Genomic DNA, 20,955 nt, shown 5'->3' on the forward strand with positions numbered 1-20,955 from the left:
ACGGTGACTCACGAGGTTATACATTCTGCTGTGCTCACAGGTGTAGCCGCCATCCGTCACCACACACGCTGTCACAGTATCACTGACTATATTCCTCCCGCTGGGCCTTTTACTCCCGTGACTTACTCATTCCACAACTGGAAGCCTGTATCTCCCGCCCGCTTCACCCATTTTGCCCATTCCCCCAACCCCTTTGCCTCTGGCAACCATTAATTTGTTTTCTGGATTTACAGGATTCTGCTTTTTGTTTCTTAAATGTTGCTTCATTTGGTTCCTGAGTCAAATCATATGGCACTTGTCTGTCTCAGTCGGACTTATTTCACTTGGCATAACACCCTGGAGGTCCACCTATGATGTCGCAGATGGCTCAACCCCATCCTTTTTTTATGGCTGTATAATAGTCCATTGTATACAAATACCTCATTGTCCTTATCCATTTGTCTGTTGATGGACTTTTAGGTTGCTTTCGTATCTTGGCTATTGTGAATAATGCCGCACAGTAGACATAGGAGTGCACTGCCTTTCCAGTCTTGTCCAAAGCAACATTTCTGCCAAACTGCTGCTCCCTGGAGCATCCCTGTGTGTTCCTACCTCCAGGCCACTATTTGTGCTTTTTTTTTTTGGCCTTGAGGGCCTCTCCAGCCCTGTCTTTACTGGTTGAAATCCTTAGAGACTTGTTTCTCTAACTACCTCTTCCTGAAGGTCCTCCTCCCCATAATGGAGTCTGTTCTCTCCAGAGCCCTCTCATTGTTTCTTACCCTTCCTGTCTTAGCTAGCCTTTTTCATTTTTCAACCAGGTTGGACAAATGGGGACACACATTTGATGCCTGACTCCTCACCTACTCAGACCAACTCTGGAGACAGGATGGGCCCTTGGCAAGTTTCCATTTGGGGACAAGTCTCAACCTTCTGGCTCTACTTTGGTAGCTTTGTGAGAATGTCTCCCTGGGTTACTATGAGTAGAATTTTTAAAATTTAGCAAAATTATTGGAAACACATGGTAAAAATTGTCCTATAAGATTATACATTATGTATGTATGCATGCGAATGTATGTATATATGTGTGTGTGCATGTAAACTGTTAAAGGATAATGTTTTTAAAAGGTGAACTCATGACTCATAGATATAAAATGAAAACTTGCCAAAGATTTTATTTAAGCCCTTAATTAGTGAGAGAACCAGTAAAATATTACAACCAGTAAGATATTATCAAAAGATAATCCAGAGTACTATACTTTTATAGTTACATAAGGAATGCCAAAATAATTTTTTTAAAGATTTTATTTATTTATTTGAGGGAGAGAGAGAGCGCACAAGCAGGGGGAGTGGCAGGCAGAGGGAGAGGGAGAAGCAGACTCCCTGCCGAGCAGGGAGCCCAGTACGGGACTCGATCCCAGGACCCTGAGATCATGACCTGAGCCGAAGGCAGATGCTTAACCAACCGACTGTGAGCCACCCAGGCACTCCAGAATGCCAAAATAATTTTTTAAATGGCTACGAAACTAGTATTCCCAGGGTGATAATCAGTGGCATTTCTTGAAACATAATTTGCCTTTCTGTGGACATGACTACATTTTCCACAAGTTAACTTCTATCTGTACAGAGTTTCAGAAGGCCCTAGTCAAAGACAGATAGGGACAGACAGCTATCCCAGACACCTACGAAGTTTCCAAGTCACAAGGTTCCCTTATCTTACTTATGACAGGCTCCATTGCAAGTAGTTTACGTTAGATACACGACTTTGTAGCTTATTTATTTTTCAGAAACTGATAGTTTGTATCAAAAGAGGTAAAAATGACTTCTTCTAAGTGCCCTTGTTTTACTCCTCACTCATTCCACACTCAGTCTGCTCAATCCATTGGTCCATAGATTGTCCACAGCACTAAAAATTCTTTCCATACCAGCAGTAGACACTGGAATTGAAATAGAATTTTGAGCCAGTTTTAACATATTTGGAGCAACAGGCTCTTTGTTGAAAAGCATTTCCACGTATCAAGAAATGTTATTCTGTTGGAAAGCATTTCCACGTATCAAGAAAAATTATTCTTTCAAGGCGAGGGAACAAGATACCAGTGTCCTCATGAAGAGGATTTGGAGGGACTTTTTCTTTTTCCCTCCATGGAGACAGCTCCCAGATTTGAGCTATTTACCAGATGAGGGAAGTTTTCATTATTAGTCCAATACAAGTGCCACATGTAGGTTCTCAGAGTGTGTGTGATAAGGGAAATTTCCAAAAGCAACCTCTTTGACCAAGATTTGTGATCTTCCTGGCTTTTGACCCCGTGGTTTATGAGTCCCATTTATCCCATGCGGCTGACACTTGGTATCACGAAAATTATGTAATATCAGTATCCTGCGGCTTGATTTTTACTTTGTAATTTTAGTGTACTTTGCATCAGTGGTACAGACCCTTTCTCAATCCTAATGTTCTATATTTTTGCTTTTTGCCCTGTTTGTAGAGAGGGTTTACCTGGTTTGTTGATATAAAAAGTAGTTCTCGGGTCTAGTTATCGTTTCTATAGGTTTGGCATTTAGTTTTGTTTTGTAACATATCAATTTCTAATTTTATCTACTAATCGATTTCCCTTACCCCCCAGCCATTTTTCTAGCTTCTTGAGTTGAATGTTTAGTTCATTTATAATCTTATTTGTTTAATTTGAAAAGAGTTTAAAACCATGCATTTTCCTCTCAGTACAGTTTTGGCCTCATCACATAGCTTAACGTATGGTTTCTCACTGTGGTTTGTAAATCATCCATAATCCTGGCTTTTATTTTTTTTCTTTTACCCAAGAGTTATTGGAGTTTTCAAAATTTTCCAAGGATTTGGATTTTTAAGTAATCATTGTTAGTTTTTCCACTCTTTTATTCAACAAATACTTAGGCAATGTACTCTCTGTGTCAGGAACCATACCAGATTGAGGAAATAGTGGCGGGAACACAACCAGCATGGTTGCTGCCTTCGTGGAATTCCCTGTTTGCTGAGGGAGACGCATGTAGTTGCACAGTTAACCCCAGTCATTGTAAATATTGTGGAGGAAATCTCAGGGGGTCTCACAGCTTCAGCTTTGCCAGAAGTGAAGTTTCCTATTGTATTAAGTGAACTTTTCCTTGATCTTATCTTCTTCTCTCTTTTTTTTAATTTATTTATTTAAGACAGAGAGAATGAGAGAGAGAGAGAGCACATGAGAGGGGGAGGGTCAGAGGCAGAAGCAGGCTCCCTGCCGAGCAGGGAGCCCGATGCGGGACTCGATCCCGGGACTCCAGGATCATGACCTGAGCCGAAGGCAGTCGCTTAACCAACTGAGCCACTCAGGCGCCCCTCTTCTTCTCTCTTTTTTTTTAAGATTTTATTAATTTGAGAAAGAGTGAGAGAGAGAGAGCGCACAAGCAAGGGGAGCAGCAGAGGGAGAGGGAGAAGCAGGCTCTCTGCTGAGCAGGGAGCCCACTGCGGGGCTCGATCCAGGCACCCTGGGATCGTGACCTGTGCCAAAAGCAGACACCCGACTGACTGAACCACCCAGGCGCCCCTTGATCTTATTTTTTTACCTCTTTTCCTGAGCATGAATGCTTTCAGTAACTGTTTGACTCGTGCAGGCAAAGTAATTTATTTTCTTGTATGTAGTTTTGATGGCTCCTTCCTGAGGCTTCCATTAAGGTCTGAAATCTCAAGGACCTTCAGTTCGTGTGAATTTATGGCTCTAGTTGTAATAAAAGTTTAAAACATGCATGAATAAATGCTGTTATTTTTTGAATAAATGAACCCTATATTTAAAAAATTGTCTTAAAAGAATTTTTTCAACATAATACATGCACATTAATTTTAAAAATCACTAAGTACAGAAAGGCTTAGTGAAACAACTAAGACTCATTGATCCATCCTCCATACCCCATACCGCAGAGGCAACCACTTCCAGTTCTTTAGTGGTTTCTTCTGCTAGTTTCTGTCACATTTCCACCCATGTGCTCTTGCTACAATTTCTTGAGCCATTCACTTTGGATAATAGTTGGTGACTTCTTTGTATGATGGATGTTGGTTTAGTTTTCCTGAACTACCTTTTCTCTTTCTTCAAAAACCCTCATGTTACTGGGGCACCTGGGTGGCTCCGTCAGTTAAGCATCTGACTCTTGATCGCAGCTCAGATCCATCTCAGGGTTGTGAATTCAGGCCCTGTGTTGGGCTCCACATTGGACATGGAACCTACTTAAAATAACAAAACAAAACACTCATGTTACTATAGTTAAATCACTTTTGTTAAAGGAGTATTCAGTGTTTTAGTTAGTAGAAATGTGTAAATATAGTTCTCTGTATAGTCAAGTAGTAAACTATGAATAACATGTCCTTCCTGGAATACCTTTTTGTTTCCCTGGAATTTCTAATTCCCTTAAAAAAATTCTTACTCTAACTACCATCTATCTACCAGATAAAATATATAACGTTACATAATATAGTCTTATACTGGTATATAATTACAGTATAATATTATAGTATAGTATATATATTATTGTATTATAGTATATCTAATTTATAATAGTGAAATATATAATGCTATTTGATATATGTATACTATCTGGTAGATAGATGGTATATGTGGTAGATACATACACACATACATATATATATAAAATATTATTATGAATATTTTACCAGATTTTTATATAATACAGTTGACTCTTGAACAACATGGATTTGAACTGCGTGTGTCCACTTACAGAATTTTTTCGATAAATACAGTACAATGCTATTTATGTATTTTCTCTTCCTTATGATTTTCTTAATAACATTTTCTTTTCTCTAGCTTTATTGTAAGAATATAGTATATGATACATATAACATACAAAATATGTGTTAATTGACTGTTTATATTGTCTGTATTCTGGTCAACAATAGGATGTTAGAAGGGGCGCCTGGGTGGCTCAGTCGTTAAGCGTCTGCCTTCGGCTCAGGTCATGATCCCGGGGTCCTGGGATTGAGCCCCGCGTCGGGCTCCCTGCTCCGCCGGAAGCCTGCTTCTCCCTCTCCCTCTCCCCCTGCTTGTGTTCCCTCTCTCACTGTGTCTCTCTCTGTGAAATAAATAAATAAAATCTTTAAAAAAAACCAAAAAACAATAGGATGTTAGTAGTTAAGTTTTGGGGAAGTCAAAAGTTATATGTGGATTTTTGACTGTGTAGGTGGTCAGCTCCCTAACCCCTGCATTGTTCAAGGCTCAACTATATATATATATATATATATATATATATATATACACACACACACACACATATATATGTATAATAAATATATAATTTTTAGATTATTTTATTATATATAATAAACATGTGTTTTATAGTATGTTATGAGACTTTTACATAATTTATAAAATCTTAAAATTATTTTATTTTAATTTAATTTTTTATTGTGTATAATAAATAGATCCATTTCCTCCCCAGACAAACGTGCTATCCTATCAGGTTTTCTACTGAGACTTCTCTTTCTCTGGAGACATCTCTTCCAGGGCTGATACTGTGTGAACCAGTCATTCTGAAGGCCTGTTGTTCATCTGTCATCCCAGAGCCTCCATTTACTACTTCTGGATTGGATCCACTGTTTCCTATATCCCATATCTTCCTGTACTTGGTTTATTCCTTTATTTTGTTAGAGGAAGTTCTCAAGTAGTTTTCAAATACATGTATGGGAAATAAATGTTCTGAGTCTTCTGGCATCCTGTGCATTACTCCTCAGAAATCTGATGCCATCCTGAATTTCATTTGTAGGCACAGAATGGAACAGATGAGTGAAGTTAACCAGATCCAGCCCTTCTGGGTGTGTATGTGAATGTGTGTGGTTGGCGGGGGTGGTGAGGGGTGGTGAGGGGGTTGGTAGGAAGTACGTGTGTAGAGGCAAGGTTAACAGAGGGAGGTATGACCTGGAAGAGCCTGGTTTTAAATTTAGGAAGCACACAAATGTGGCTGCCTTTGGTTGTCTCACTCTGCTAAAGAACCCCAATTACTGGTTTGAAATCAATGTACAGGGTGATTTTCAGGAACAACCTCATATTGGCCTGGTCATATCCATCTGTGCATATCCAGGACACAGATGACAGGCTGATCACCTCTGGGGTACCATGCATAGAGGCACTTGACAGGCTAGGCAGGGAGGCTGGACATGGTGGGGGTCATGGGCAGTCCCCCAGCTGGGTCCAGAGACCAGTGGTGGAAGCATTGGATGGCAGCATGGCTCAGCTGTAGTGTGTGAGGATAACAGGAATTTGTTTGCTGCATGAACATGGGTGATTGCCAAAGAATTCAGTGGGGTTCTAGGTTGCATTTAGTAAAGAAATGGCCTCCCGGCCAACAGAGTCAGGAGTCTGCTCAGCTTTACAGTGGGGCAGTTCACAGCTAGAGTATCTGGTTCTGATCTGGGTGTATGTTGTTCTGTAATGAATTTCTCACCCTTGAATGTTCATTTCAAATGCTCCTTTCTATGTAGAGCTTTCCTTGATGCTTCCCTTGCCCATAATTTATTTATTTGTCTGGATTCTTAGTCTCTATTTGCTTACCGCATTGCTATAATATACGTCCCTCTCCTCTATTGAGTCACATTCCCCAAGGATCCTCAGACAGGTCACTTCATCTCTGTGATGTCGAACCTGCTGTTCTGGCTCTGTCTTTGTCACTGGGCTTTGTAAAGATCAGATGAGGTGTACATTATGGTGTACAAAAAGCAAATGGGAGATCGTGTTATTTCCTGTGCATTTGTTCATGTGATACTGAGTAGCAGCTTCAGATTCACAAGCCAGTTAAGAAGCCGTTGTCCCTAGCATCTGTGTAGCATCTCTACTTTCATATGTCCTGAATTTCTCAGTGGGGTAAAAAAAGCTTGCTATTTATTCTCCAGCTTCCTCAGCACTGGGACCTTTTTCTCAGCTAATTCTTTTGCCTTCTTCCCTGAAGTCCTTAAGCTGTCACTGCTTAGCTGGGCTGTCATACGGCTGCATCCTCTGTGACTCTGGAGGCCAAGGATCAAGGAAGTGGGCAGGGCCTGCCCAGAGCAGTTTGGGCTCTCTGATGCACCAGGCGTGGCCTGAGTTTGGGATTTGCAGACCCAGGTCCTAGGAACTGCACTGTATTTGTACTAAACCCAAAGGGGTTACTTGAGTACAAAAGGTCTGCTTCCCCTGGTGCTGGACAGTGACCGTTCCACTTCTCTGTGCTTCATGATGGGGCAATTGAATACTGGCCTACTGAGTATGATGGACGTGGCAGGGCCACAGGCCCACATCCTTGCACCGACCATCAGGGTCCCAAAACCAAGCTTGACCAGAGATGCCCCGTATGTCCTGCTGGGCTCAGCCATTGATCTCAAATCCTGGAGGCACTGGGTTCTGAAAGCTAAACTTGGGGGAGCTCCCAACATCAGCCACATGCTGTGCCAAGGCCAGCCCTCTCTGAGTGACCCTCCCCCAAATCCTCTTGTGAAACCAGGTCTCCCAGCCTAGACTCCTTTCCTCAAAGCCATTTTATTTAAGGAGACTTCTCGCTACTGGGTCTTAGCTTGGGACTTGCAGGACAACCACAACATGAGTCTGGAAAACCAGGAGTTCAGATTTCTATTTCTTCCTTCCAAGAAGGCTCCTTATGCACAATGACTATCCCTTCCCTGGTGACCAAGCTTTACATACTGGAGATCTCAGTCATAAAGGATCTTTATGTACCTGTGGCTGTGGGTACATGCTCATCCTGTCTTTGCTTAACTAAATCACCCCAAGGATGACTGCATTTGGAAAAGAAGCTTAGCTTCTTTGGATTAAAATACTGTACCCAGTATAAATATGACACAGCCATCAACTGCAGGGAATCTGGGATAGCCTAGATGGGAGAGGCAGCCTGGCTGTGGGCACAACACACACGAGTGGACCGTGTCAAATTTCCTGGGGCCTTCAGCAGTGGAGAAGATGTTGAGGAAAGAGCAAGAAGCCATGGACCCAGGGAGAGACCTGATGTAGTGGTGCAGAAACTCTGGGGGCCCTTGCATCTGGAATGGGCCTCACTCTGTGAGCCCCCTGCTTTTGCAGGGTCCGTGCACCCATGGAGGTAGGTGCGCAGGGTATCGTGGCATCATTTCGAATTGTGGACTAGGTAGCTTTGGAGGATATCTTCCAAGTGTGAGATTCTGTGAAAAATGACAAAATCGAGGCCATGAAACTTCATCTCTGCATGTAACAGCCTCTTAAAATCTTCAGTTGTACCCAGGACGTGGTACACTGCAGATGTGTCATTTAGGACGTTTCCCTCAGTCTTTGTGCACAGTTATTAGCCTTTTTTTTTTTTTTTAAGTTTCTTCTGGTTTATTTCTCTTCTCTCTCATACTCTGTGTTTTCTTGTCGCTTCAGCTTTTGAATCGAAAAGACAAGACCACCTTTGAGAAATTGGACTACCTGATGTCTAAAGAAGATAATTACAAGCGGACCCGGGAATATATCCGAAGCCTGAAGATGGTTCCCAGTATTCCCTATCTAGGTAGGAGTCTGAATTGGCTTATTATTTATTAAGAAACCTGCTCACTGCCAAATGAGATGTTTTTACAGTTTCTAGTTGAGAAATTTCCAGAAGCAGCATGGGCCATGGATAAAGAGGTAATTGGTTAGTTCCTCAGATTGGAGCAGGACTTCGATACTTCCCAAGGATGGGAACCTTGCTGAGCGCCTTGAAACAAGGGATATTGTGCTTCTTATATAAGTAACCTGTGAATCACAAGCCTCCCCAGCCTACAGCTTAGAAGGGTCACAAGGTTCATCCACATCCTCTTTAACTAGGGGAACTCAGGGCCAAAATTCTCTGTTCTGGATCTCTGGGCATCATTAACATATTTTATAAGATTTGTACCAACAAAATTGTAATGATTATTGATTTTTCTGATTAGAAAATAATGTATGTTCATTGTAAGGGATTAGGGGAAGAAAATCAATATCATTTGTCTCCCCACGTAGATATAATCAGTGTTTTGCATCATATCCTTTCATTTGTTTGGGTGCATATAAAAATCCATGTTTATAGTGAACATTTATTGTTATTTATTTATTTATTTATTTATTTTTAAAGATTTTATTTATTTATTTTAGAGAGAGAGAATGAGAGACAGAGAGCATGAGAGGGAGGAGGGTCAGAGGGAGAAGCAGACTCCCTGCCGAGCAGGGAGCCCGATGCGGGACTCGATCCAGGGACTCCAGGATCATGACCTGAGCCGAAGGCAGTCGCTTAACCAACTGAGCCACCCAGGCGCCCCAACATTTATTGTTATTACCTGCATTTCTATACTATGTCTCAATCCCATTGCATGGGATTTGCCAAACTTGAATTTGCTAACATTGACATGTAGGTTGATTCTACATTTTTGTTATTAAAATGTTGCAGTGAGCATCCTTACTGCAAAAACCTCTTGCATATAGTTATGATTATTATCTTACAATAAATTCTTAGAAGTGTGATTATTGGGGCAGAACATGTGCAGATTTTTGCTTTTTTATGTATGTTTTCAAAACACTCTCCATAGAGGCTGTAGCAACTTATATTTTCGTTGCAAGGGGTTAAAATGATCTATTTTTCCCATGTGAACAAATACTGTGTATTTTCGTCTGTGGGTTTTTTTCTTTTCCTTTCTCTCTCATTTTTTTTTCTTTGCCAATTTGATAGGTGAAAAATACTTCTTGTAGTTTGGGTTTCATGGTAATGCTAATTTCATGAAAAATATTCCTGTCTTTTATGACCTAAAAATAACACTAATAATAAGGAAAATTAAGATTTTATAGAAGTGGCTCCCTAATATTTTCAGAGATCTAGTGTTAATTTCTTGGAGGTACATTTTTGACAACTTACAAATATCTTCCATTAACATTGATTTCTAATTCCTTTTTTTTTTGAGAGAGAGAGAGAGAACACGAGTGGGGGGGTAGGGCAGAGGAAGAGGAAGAATCTTAAGGAGGTTCCATGCCCAGCGTGGAACCCAACGTGGGGCTCAGTCCCATGAACCTGAGATCATGACCTGAGCCAAAATCAAGAGTCGGACGCTTACCTGACTGCGCCACCCAGGCCGCCCCTGTTTTCAAATTCTTTTAAAGTCATTTTGGGAAATTTAATTTTCAGAGAAAATTGTCCACTTGACCCAAGTTTACAGAATTATTTGCATGGAGTTCTTTTCCTCATTTAGTTTTCTTTGACCATAGTTTTATATAATATTCTCCTATAAATTTTAGCCTCCTATGTATGGATGTTTGTATTTGCTTTGCATTCCTGATAGTTTGCATTTTTGTTTTCTCTTTCTTTTTTTCATTTGCTTTGTCAGAGATATGTCTGTTGGTCTTCCCAGAGAATTAGACTTTGTCTTTATCAGTCACGTTGTCCTTCTGCTTTCTAGTTTGCTATATTCTGTCATCCTAAGATCTGCTTTTTGTCTCCACATTTTAGCACCTCTGAAGTTAGGATGCATCTTTCAATTGATGGCAAACAAAGCATTGTGACATTAATTGGAAGCGATTTTTCGTAGTTATACATGAGATAACAGTGTGTTTTAGAATGACGTCCTATATTTGATGAAATATGGACTTTCTGCTTTTGTCTTTTATAGTTCATCTCTCCTGTTTTCCTTACAATTGTTTTGTTATTTCTGTTAACTACTTTGGTTGTATTATTGGCTCATTTGTATAAATACTACCCTCTCCACTTTAATTTGGAAAACAGTTAAGGGCATACATTTTGCTCTGATGGCTGCTACATGTTTTGTGATACGGTGTTCTCAGTGATACTCTTTTTTTTTTTTTTTTAAGATTTTATTTATTTATTTGACAGAGAGAGACACACAGCAAGAGAGGGAACACAAGCAGGGGGAGTGGGAGAGGGAGGAGCAGGCTTCCCGCTGAGCAGAGAGCCCGATGCGGGGCTCTATCCCAGGACCCTAGGATCATGACCTGAGCCGAAGGCGGTCGCTTAACGACTGAGCCACCCAGGCACCCTCTCAGTGATATTCTTTAAATGTTCTGTGATTATAGTTTCAGTTTTTCTTTTATCCACATAATAGTTAAGGTAGTGGTTTTTTTAATTTTTAAGGGCTTGAATTTTCTTCTTGTTTTCAAATGGCTTTATGAAGATAGAATTTACGTCCCATCCATTTAGAGTGTCCAGTTCGGTGGTTTTCAGTCTATTCACAGAGTTATGCAGCCATCAACACAATTTTGCAACATTTTCATCATCCCAAAGACAAACTCCTCACCCGTTAGCGGTCACTCCCTTTTCCTTCTGGCCAGCTCTCTTCTGCTCTCACCCCCAGCCCTCGGCAACCACCAGTCTACTTTCTGTCTCCATAGATTTGCTTATTCTGGACATTTCATAGAAATTTAATTGCACAGTATGTGGTCTTTTATGACTGGCTCTTTCCCCTTTACTATCATGTGCCCAAGGTTCATCCATGTTGGAGCATAATCACTCCATTCCTTTGCATTGTCAGATAACATTCCATTGTGTGGAAACCCCACATTTTATTTATTTATTTGATGGACGTTTGAATTGTTTCACTTTTTGGCTCTCACGCATCACAGTGCTACGAACAGCTTTGGTTTTTAAAAACATAGTCTTCTCTCTAATATTTTTACATGGGTTTAGGATATGTGGCATATATGCTTTCTAGGTTTAAAAAAAAGTTTAACATTTGTTTTGTGGTTTAAAATAAGATCATTTTTTGTAAATGTTTCATGGGTGCTGGAAAAGAAGGTGAGATCTCTCAAATTACTCTTACAATTGCATTAGAATATTTAAATGATTAATTTGTGATAACTTAGTCTATCAAGGACAGAAATATATGTTGGACTCCCCTTGCATTTCTGATAACTTCTGCCTTACATTATTTAGTATATAGAAGTTTATAACAATTGTATGGGGCGCCTGGGTGGCTCAGTCGTTAAGCATCTGCCTTCGGCTCAGGTCATGATCCCAGGGTCCTGGGATCGAGCCCCTCATCAGGCTCCCTGCTCGGCGGGGTCCTGCTTCTCCCTCTCCCACTCCCCCAGCTTGTGTTCCCTCTCTCGCTGTCTCTCTCTCTGTCAAATAAATAAATAAAATCTTAAAAAAAAAAAGAAGTTTATAACAATTGTAAATTTATGGTGAAGTGTCCCGTACAAAATGATCTTGATTCTGTTTGTTAATTGTGTTTACTTCTTTGTCTGATATTACTTCTGTGAAATCTGTTTTATTTCTCATTTACATTCATTTTATAAACCTTTGACTATATTTTGGGTTTAAATATTTTAGATTGCTTTAAGTGTGATCCTTGAAAACTGCAATTAGTTGGGCCCAGTATGAGAGATCTTGCCTTTTAGTAGGGGAGTACTCTTCCACACACTTTTAGCCTTGTGCCATATTATTGAATTGAACATCATTCTATGCTTTCTTTTTTATGCTTTCTTATTCTTTGCTTGTTCTTCTCTATGGCTTCTACAGTGTCTTTCTACTTGACATGCAGATCACTACCTCAGATTACAGTGGGAGGGCATGTTGATACGCACAGCTCACAAACCCATTCCCACTCTCCCCGAGGCTAATCAACTGAGGGATGAAATTAGATAGTATTAGGGCGAGGGTTGCCTCCTGCAGGCCCAGTGGTTCAACTAGCAGAGGTGCTCCTAGATTGTTAGGGATGACCTCTTCTCTGTTCCTAAGAATGAACATGAGAGCTGCCGTTTATTGTCTGCTTTCTCTATGCCTGGCACTTTGCTAGGCGTTGTAATGCATTATCTCAATGAATACTCACAATGGCCCAGTGAATAAGCAGGCACTGAGAGGTTGCCTAGGGTCACATAACTAGAGAGTGGCAGAGCCAGGACTTGGCCCACATGGTCTGGCCATAAGCCCTAAGCTCTTGACACTGCCTTCTCCTGATGCCCCCCCTCCACTGTGCAGGTCATTATTTTCCTATTCCTCCCTTGCAGTTGGCACCTGTGTGTTCTCTGCCATTTATAACTTGTGGGTGGCCTCCATCAGACACTATATGAAGTGGGATGAATTGTGTTGACTCTTTCTTGTGACATTCTCTGTTCTTGGACCTCAAGGTGGTGATGTGTTGGGCTTCTGAGGGCAAAACGGACCAATACTGTCTCCCCTTTCTGAACCCTGCCCCTTGTAATCAGACCACGTGTCTGAGTCATCTCCTCAGGCCACTGGCCAGAGGGCCCTCGTCCATCACCCGTTGGCTCTCGTGGTCTGCACTTGCAGTGGACACATAGCCTGGGCCAGCCCCGAGTTTCTAGAGCCATGGCCCTCCTTGTCCTTGATGGCCTCATCTCAGCAGCCTCTTCCTGGAATTAGGTAGTGGAGAGACTCTGTTTAGGCCTCGGTGTGGCTCAGCGCTCCTGCTTCTTACCTCTAAGAGCCCAGCTTAGCTGCCCTGCTCTGTGCTTGCAGCCTGATGGCGATTTCCATCCTCCCTCAGCCAGTCGGGCTGCATTTCTCACACTCATACAAAACAACTCTTGACATACCCCAGCAAGAGGGAAAGAACAGGAGGTAATGCCAACATGCTTTCTGTTCTCAGGACTGTGTGAGGGTTTACCATGGGGGGTGCCACAGTTTAGTTAAAAAGAAGGAAGCAAGATCCCATTCTGAGGCTTAGTGGGCCCATCGTCCTGAGGGCAGCTGGAGCCCTACCTGCCCATCTGATCACCGTGGACAGACCCTCCCCACATCCAGGTTGCGGTTTCAGTACTGCTTCCTCCGGGAAACCCAGCCTGTCCCAGGGCTGGATTTGTTTATCGAAGGAGGAATAGTTACATAATTCCTGGAAAGTACAATATAGGAAAAAATGTCTGAAACCATTTCTTTTTCCCTTGGCAAAGTCCTCACTGTAGGTCTTTCCCTCAAGGAGAAGGAGTTATTCTCTGGGAGAGACTTCAGGTCAGTTCCTGATATTTCCTGCTGCTTTGTTGCCTCTGTTGCTAGAGACCTTGGATGCTGCTCCAGCAGATACTTGCCTCTAATGGCAAGAATGGGGTTTATTTTTGTAACGATTCTCTTAAGTTTATCTGTGAAAGGTTTTATTCTAACTGGTTTCCTGGGACTGTTCAGGACTTTTCACTTGTGTGTGCCTCACTCCCCGTAGAGGTGCCCTCACATAGCACTAGCCGGTGTTAATAACCGTGTACGTGTGTCATCCAGCTCCTTTGCATGCAAATTTTAGGGCCAGTTGGCCGCACTTTGGCGCACTGTTTCTCGTGAAACATAATTTAAAAAACTGAGGGAAAAACTTACTTCATTTTAAAAATAAGACTGTCTGAAAAAGTTTCTTCTCAGTTACTTCAAAGCGTAAAAATAGCAGTGGGAAATAGGTCAATTATTTGCAGCTTAAATTGATCTGATGGTAACTCCTTGTTCATACCCAATTCAGATTGCAGTGATAATAAAAGCAGGCAAGAGCTGTAAAGAATGGTTCCACCATTTATTTCTAAACAGCTTTATTGACTTAGAGGGTGTTTGGTTTTCACTACCTATAATTCCCTCCAGGAAATAGCTACATAAAATTAAGAATGTAATGGATTTTAAAAGGTTTAGAGCTGATTCTAAAAGTAACCATAGGCATTGTGGAAAATCATGATCTCTCAAGGAACAAAAATAAGGCATTCTGACAGTTCTGAATCGTAAGAAAACATTTAGACATTCTTGGTAAATTTACCCAGACTTTTGATATATGAAGGAAATTTCTAGAACCTAAGGCATTCTTTCAGACAAGCAAACCCTGCCATAGATAAAGTAAGCCTTTATTTTCAACTATGGACTCTGAGGTTTAAAATAAAGGCAAGTTGTTTCTGAGTATAGAACAAACAGACCTAAAAGGACTTTCAAAAAAGAAGTGTTTACGCCGATGCCCAAAAGCCCCCAGAACAGCAAGGTGAGTGAGGGGCTCACACTCTGAGCCTGAGGGCAGCATGTGCCAGCCCTCTGCAAGATGGTGTGTTCTCAGAGCCTGCCATCGAATGATGGGTGGGCATTCTTGTTAGGTGATGGGCGAGACAGACATCCTTTCTGCTCTGGTGGAGCTCACAGCCCAGAACTGATCACTAGCAGCGAACAAGAAACTAAAAGTAAGCTGAGCATTATGGAGGGAAAGGCAAAGAAGCAGATAAAGGGGCCCTGACCCAGTCTGGGGGACCAGGGAGGGTTTTCTGGAGCAAAGCCCTGAAGGATGAATAAGCTGGGTGAAGAGGTGGGAGGTGAGCATGCCAGACAAAGACAACAGCTTGTGCAAGAGCCCCGAAGTAGGGAAAAACATGTTTGTTGGAAAAACTGGCTGGAGAGTAGAGAACGAGGGGGAGGGTATTGTGAGAAGCAGCTGGAGTGGAAGGGAGGGGTGAGATCGCCTGGGGCCCAGACACTGTGAGTGGGGAATTTAGGCCCCGATTCCCCCTAAGAGCAGTGGGGAGCCATGGAGGGCTTGAAGCAAGGGCATGGCCAGATTGGACTTGCATTTAACACATGCTGCCTTGCCTGCAGCATGTGAGTAGCTTCAAGGAGATCAGGCTGGAGGAGGGAAGACCAGGTTGGGGACCATGCAGAAGCCCATGCTGCCTCACTATAGTTCAGAAGTGGCTAGAGGGGGAGGGAAAGAAGGCCTTTTAAACACAGTTCATTTTATTTTATTTTTTTATTTTTATTTTTGAGAGAGAGAGCATGTGCCTGTGCAAGGAGGGGGAGGAAGGGCAGAGGGATATCTTAAGCAGACTCTGTGCTGAGCATGGAGCCTGATGTGGGGCTCGATCCCAGGACCCTGAGATCGTGCGTGACCTGAGCCAAAATCAAGAGCCGGACGCTTAACCGACTGAGCCACCGAGGCGCCCCCAGAAACAGTTCACTTTAGAGCAGAGCCTTGGAAAGACGTAAAACAGTTGTCAGTGAGCACATTCCTTACACCTCATGGAGACAAATGGCATTTCTCTGTGTTTTGACTTTGAGAATCAACATGTGCCTTTGAGCTGTGGCCTACTTATAGCAGAGGTGAAAGGGCAAGCCCAGTGTTCTCTCCATCTACCCACAGAAGGCAGGTGGGATTGGACTGTCTAATGCTAGTAGCACTTCTGCTCCCAGAACATGGACCGGAGTGGCCACCACCACCCCAGGACCAAGTCCACTGGCTCACAGTTTGGGGTGACCACATTGTTATCCAGCTGTCCTCAGGTTCGCCAGCATTAAGGGTACTCCTTTCCTTTAATGCCCAACTGGAAAATTTCCATTCCACATGCAGGAAATCCAGACTTTTTGTTTTTAGTTCTCCACCCCACGTGTTTCTAAGGATCCCCAAGGAATACTCACTTGTTCCACAGATCCATCCTGGTGGTTGCATGGTGCCTCAGCTGGCTGTCTGGCTCCAAATCTCTGATCCCTCCTCCCAGCATCTCTGCCTTTCCTACCTAGTCCTTGTAGCTGGACCTATGTGGAGCCAGCCTCCTCCTTCCTCCCCTAGGGAAGCACAGTTTAGGATAGATCAGGGGATGTCAGTGCCACAAAGAAAAGCTTACGCTTGCATTCTGGAATGCCTGCTCCTGGAGCTCCTGGGCCATGCCCTTTCTCCTCTTTGCCTGATGGCCACATGCTTCAGGGCCGACCTGTTGCCCTCCCTTTCCTAGCCAAGCAGAGCCTTTGATCAAGTTTCCCCTTCCTCATATTGAGGCATCCATCCTCTCTGAGGCCCAGCAGGCAGGGAAAAGCCACCCTCTGACCCATCTCAGACATGCTTCTTAGTCAGCAGAAGAATCGCAAAGACAACTACCATCCCAAATGAAGGAAACCTTTTCCATTATCTTCTAGAATGGATAGCTGCATATTGTCTTAAATCTCTCCCTTCCAGAAGAGAATTTTGCCTTTACTTTTACAGTCTGAAGATTTGTTACCTTAAAATTCACATTTCTCTGGGACTTCACAGTCGTGTTCCATTTTTACACAAAGCCAGTGGATGTTATTAAAACCCCCATTTTGTGAGTGAGAAATTTGACATATGATTTAGCCAATGTCACATGTGAGGCGGATGGATACCAAGTGCAACTCAGCATCTCATGCTCTGGCTGGGGCTTCACCCAGCCTTAACTCACGCATCCTCCGTCTAGTGCCCTATCTCCTTGGAGAGAAACAGTGCAGGAGGAAAGCATGTAGGGGAGACATTTGCTCTGCTGCACAGAGCTGAGCACCTTGTCACCTTTGTCCCTTCCGCGACACAGGGGGGACTTGCAATCTGCATTTCTCTGCATCAAGAAGTTGTGTCTGATCCCCAGAAGGAAGTAAGAGCATAACCCACTTTGTGCAAGAGAAAGTGTGTTTTCAGATAAGAATCCGTGTACTCATCAGGATGACTGCTTTGCTTTGACCTTTCATGTCCAGATTTCTAATCAGAAGCTCGCAATAGGGATAATGACAACCCCTTGGTTATTCTCTCCCACGTGACCGGCACTGCACTGAGCACTTCATGAGAATTATCTCATTCAGTCCTCCCAATGCTCCTTCCTCTGAGGGAGGCACTATTTTTAACTTATTTCACAGCTGCAGAAGCCAAACAGGACTCAAGTTAAAGGTCTCACCACTTTGCGGTGCCACTTCCTAACAGTGAGCAGTGCCCAACTCAGTCTGACCCAGTGCCGGGCCAGAAACCTCAGAATGTGCTGCATTTCCCTGTAAAAGGCCTTCACCCTCTGGAAAACCCGGACAGTGGATTGAGAAGAATGTCTCTGGAGACCCTCCTGTGTGGAGTGGAGGCTTGAGATGGGGGACTGAGGGCCACCCCCCCCCCAGGTCAGCGAGCCCTAAGTAGGACAAAGGTTGCGGGGTGGGGGAAGGGCTAGTGAGTTTCTCTATCCTCAGGACTAACCTGGTGCCTTGTATGTCTCCTTGCTGATTTGAAGGGAGAGTTAAATACAATTGATACCGAGAATCTGAAAGATTCTGAGTGGTTGATAGCTTGTAAGATGGCCCTAGTGCTCTCTGAACCCTGGTATTCCTGTCCTTATGTAATCCCTTCCCCTTGAGCATGGGCAGAACATACTCACTTGTTCCTAACAAGTAGAATATGACAGAAATAATGGGACATCCATTCTGAGATCAGATTATTAAAAGACTATGCCTTCAATGTGAGGGGCTTGCTCTCTCTCTCTCTGTCTCTTGGATCTCGTCCTGTCTCTTGGATTCTGGGGGAATCCAGCTGCCTTGTGTTTGTCAGTCCCCTCGAGGCTCAAGGGATTGAGGCCTGCCAGCCACGACGTGAGTTTGGAAACAGAATCCACCTCAGTGGAATCTTCAGATAAGACCACAGCCTCAGCCCATGGCTTGACTGAGAACTTGAGAACTTCTTGAGCCAGGCACTCAGCTGAGATATCCTCAACTTCCTGACCCAGGGAAGCTGTAAAGTAATAATACATAAGTAAGCTACTAAGTTTGGGGGTAAATCTGTCATGTAGCAATGGACAACTAACACATCTCACAACCTTGATCACTACCCCACATTTATTACTTTGTTACCCCAACTGTAAAATGAGCACACAAAAGACTGTAAGATTGATCTCTAGGGCAGCAGGAAGTGCTAGGTCTGTCTCAGAACCCAATTTTGAGGAGAGGAAATCCTATAGGACAAGAGGGGGTGGTTGCCACTCTGAGAGCTAATGAATTCTTGCAGTTCTGTAAGGAAGAAGGGTGCCTGAGAAGGGCCTAGAAAGTTACCCTCAGAAAGGCTGTAGTTCCATACTCAAGTGTATGTTGAGCTTTAGAGGGTAATGTGTGCAGACTTTCAGAGGTCCAGGAATGGCTGCTCAGGAAACTGGAAGACGTCCATTCTGTGTGGCCACCCAGAAAGCTGTGCTGGGGAGGGGCCTTCAGTGCCCACTCATTCCCTTAGAAACTTTTTAGATGATAAAAGTAACACATTGTTTGTTGTAAAACTCACACTAAAAAGAAGTCTGTGAAGTAAGAAGTGAAAATCCCTTTCTTCCTTGCCTACTCTCCAGAAGCAACCACAATTAACAGTTGGTGTGTATGTGTCCAGACATTTTAATCCCCATACGCTAATGTATGTGCATGTGTGTATGTGGGGGGGGGGGGGAAGGATGCAAATAATATTGTGCTTTTTAACCAAAATGGGGACATTTTATTCATTTTGTTTTGCACCTTACATTTTGTTCCATGTAAAGAGTCACAAATGTTGTTTGGTGGCAACACATATAGAATTTCTTCCTCTGTCCGGTGGCTCCGTGGCGCCCGTGGCAGGCACGTGCGTGGTTCGCTGAGTTGGGCCTGGGCGCGTGCTGGTCCGTTCAGCTGTGTGCCGACTGACGAGCAGGCAGGTGGCTTCTGCACTCTCCCTCCGATTGAAAGTGTGGTGGAGAACAGCTTTACTGGTGTGTCTTTACTCACCTGTTGAGTATTTCCAGAACACTGAGTGCGCGAAGAGGAATTGCTGGATGGCCTATCTGTGACTTCTCTCCGGTAGCTCCTGCAGGAGCGCCCTCTGAAAGGTGGCAGTTCCACTTGGCCGAGAGTGTGAGCATGCCTGTCGGCTCCGCTCTCATCAGCACTAGGTCCTACTGGCCCCTTCTTATTTATGAGAATATGTCAGGTGAAAGGTGGCATCTTGTTTTAATACACATTTCTCTACCCGCCAGTCCTTTGTGCTCTTGGCAGAGAAGCTGCTTTTCTACTTCAGACACGTGCTCCCTGGGCTCTCCTGCGCCCGGGGTCAGGCAGCCAGGCCTGCAGGCCTCCCACCCAACTGCTCGGCCGCCCTCTGCTCCCGCCTCTGTGTCCTGAACAGCTACGTCTGTCCTTAATCTCTCTCCTGTGTCCCCAGCACGGCCCCACGCTGCCCTGAGCCGTGAAGAAGGGCTGCCTCGCTGTTGGGTCCCGCTGGAGAGGACGCTGACAGAAATCCGTGCCCGCACACTTGTCTGGGGCTTGTTCAGCATTCTGGGCTTCAAGGAGGCTTTGTGCTGCTTCTTACTCTTTTCCCTCTTGGAGCTGATGAGGGTGTTGACCTCTGTCGTCACGTGGCTCCGGAAGGGAGTTCTAATTCCATGCCTCTACATTACCCTTCCAGGCTCTGGACCACTAAGGGCCAGGGCAAATGGCTCATCCACCCTGCCCAAGGAGCTCTCTTCTCCTCTTGGAAGATGTCCCTCAGTCTCTCAGGTGCACATGCTGAAACGGGGGGAAGGAGCACCCCTTGACCAGCCCATAGAGCCAGATTTATCATGACCAGTGGTGAACAGGGGATGGGATAGCCAGATGGCCTGTCCACCTGGGAGCTGCCACATGTGGAAGTACTTCGGGAAGGCCGCACAGAGGACAGGGGTTATCTGTGTCTGGGTTCTCCTGTGTGGGCGGACCTGCCCCAGGCTGCCCCATGTCAGGAGAGACGGAGATACTTGAATGTCTCGGTGATGGTTGGTACCAAGGCATTGTATCCACAAGTGGCAGAATCCAAGATTAGGTCTGGGTCAGGCTTGCCTCTGGATCTGAGAGACACTATGTAAGGAAGCTCCAGGCCTGAAGGCATGGAGATGGCAGACGGGGACCCAGCTACCAGATGATGTGGCCCAGGGCTTGGACCAGGCAGAATTGGCACACAGGGTGACACTGGGACTGCCAAAGGGTGGGGCTGAGTCAGTCGGTTGGAGGACAAGTGGAAGCAAGACGGGGACGGCCCAGACTTTAGCCCTGGCAAAGCCCTGGTAAACAGCCCTGGCTTCCTGACATCTGGGGACCTACTGTCCATCCAGTTACTTCCGCACACATGGGCTGGCGGGCTAGCTCACATAACTGCTGCTGCGGGCAGGAGGCCACCACGTTTCTCAGATGTGTAGGGGTTGATCACAGGGTGAGAGAGGGGCCTTGGTTGTTTCATTCTGCCCTTGCAGACAGTGATCTAATGCCGCAGAAGCAGGAGTGCAAATCCTGGGCTTTAGAGGG

General features: G+C 44.1%; 1 protein-coding gene across 10 annotated transcripts in view; it reads left to right on the forward strand.

Annotated features, from left to right (window-relative positions):
- RALGPS1 (Ral GEF with PH domain and SH3 binding motif 1) overlaps positions 1 to 20,955 on the forward strand; it is a 222,733-nt gene that overhangs the window by 66,223 nt on the left and 135,555 nt on the right. For all 10 annotated transcript variants that reach the window (XM_021691186.1, XM_021691188.1, XM_021691187.1 and 7 more), the window contains one exon: positions 8,370 to 8,496. In XM_021691186.1, coding sequence (XP_021546861.1) covers positions 8,370 to 8,496 — 127 coding nt within the window. The remainder of the gene's footprint in view (positions 1 to 8,369; positions 8,497 to 20,955) is intronic.

This window comes from Neomonachus schauinslandi, chromosome 13 (genome assembly GCF_002201575.2).
Source record: "Neomonachus schauinslandi chromosome 13, ASM220157v2, whole genome shotgun sequence".
NCBI lineage: Eukaryota > Metazoa > Chordata > Mammalia > Carnivora > Phocidae > Neomonachus > Neomonachus schauinslandi.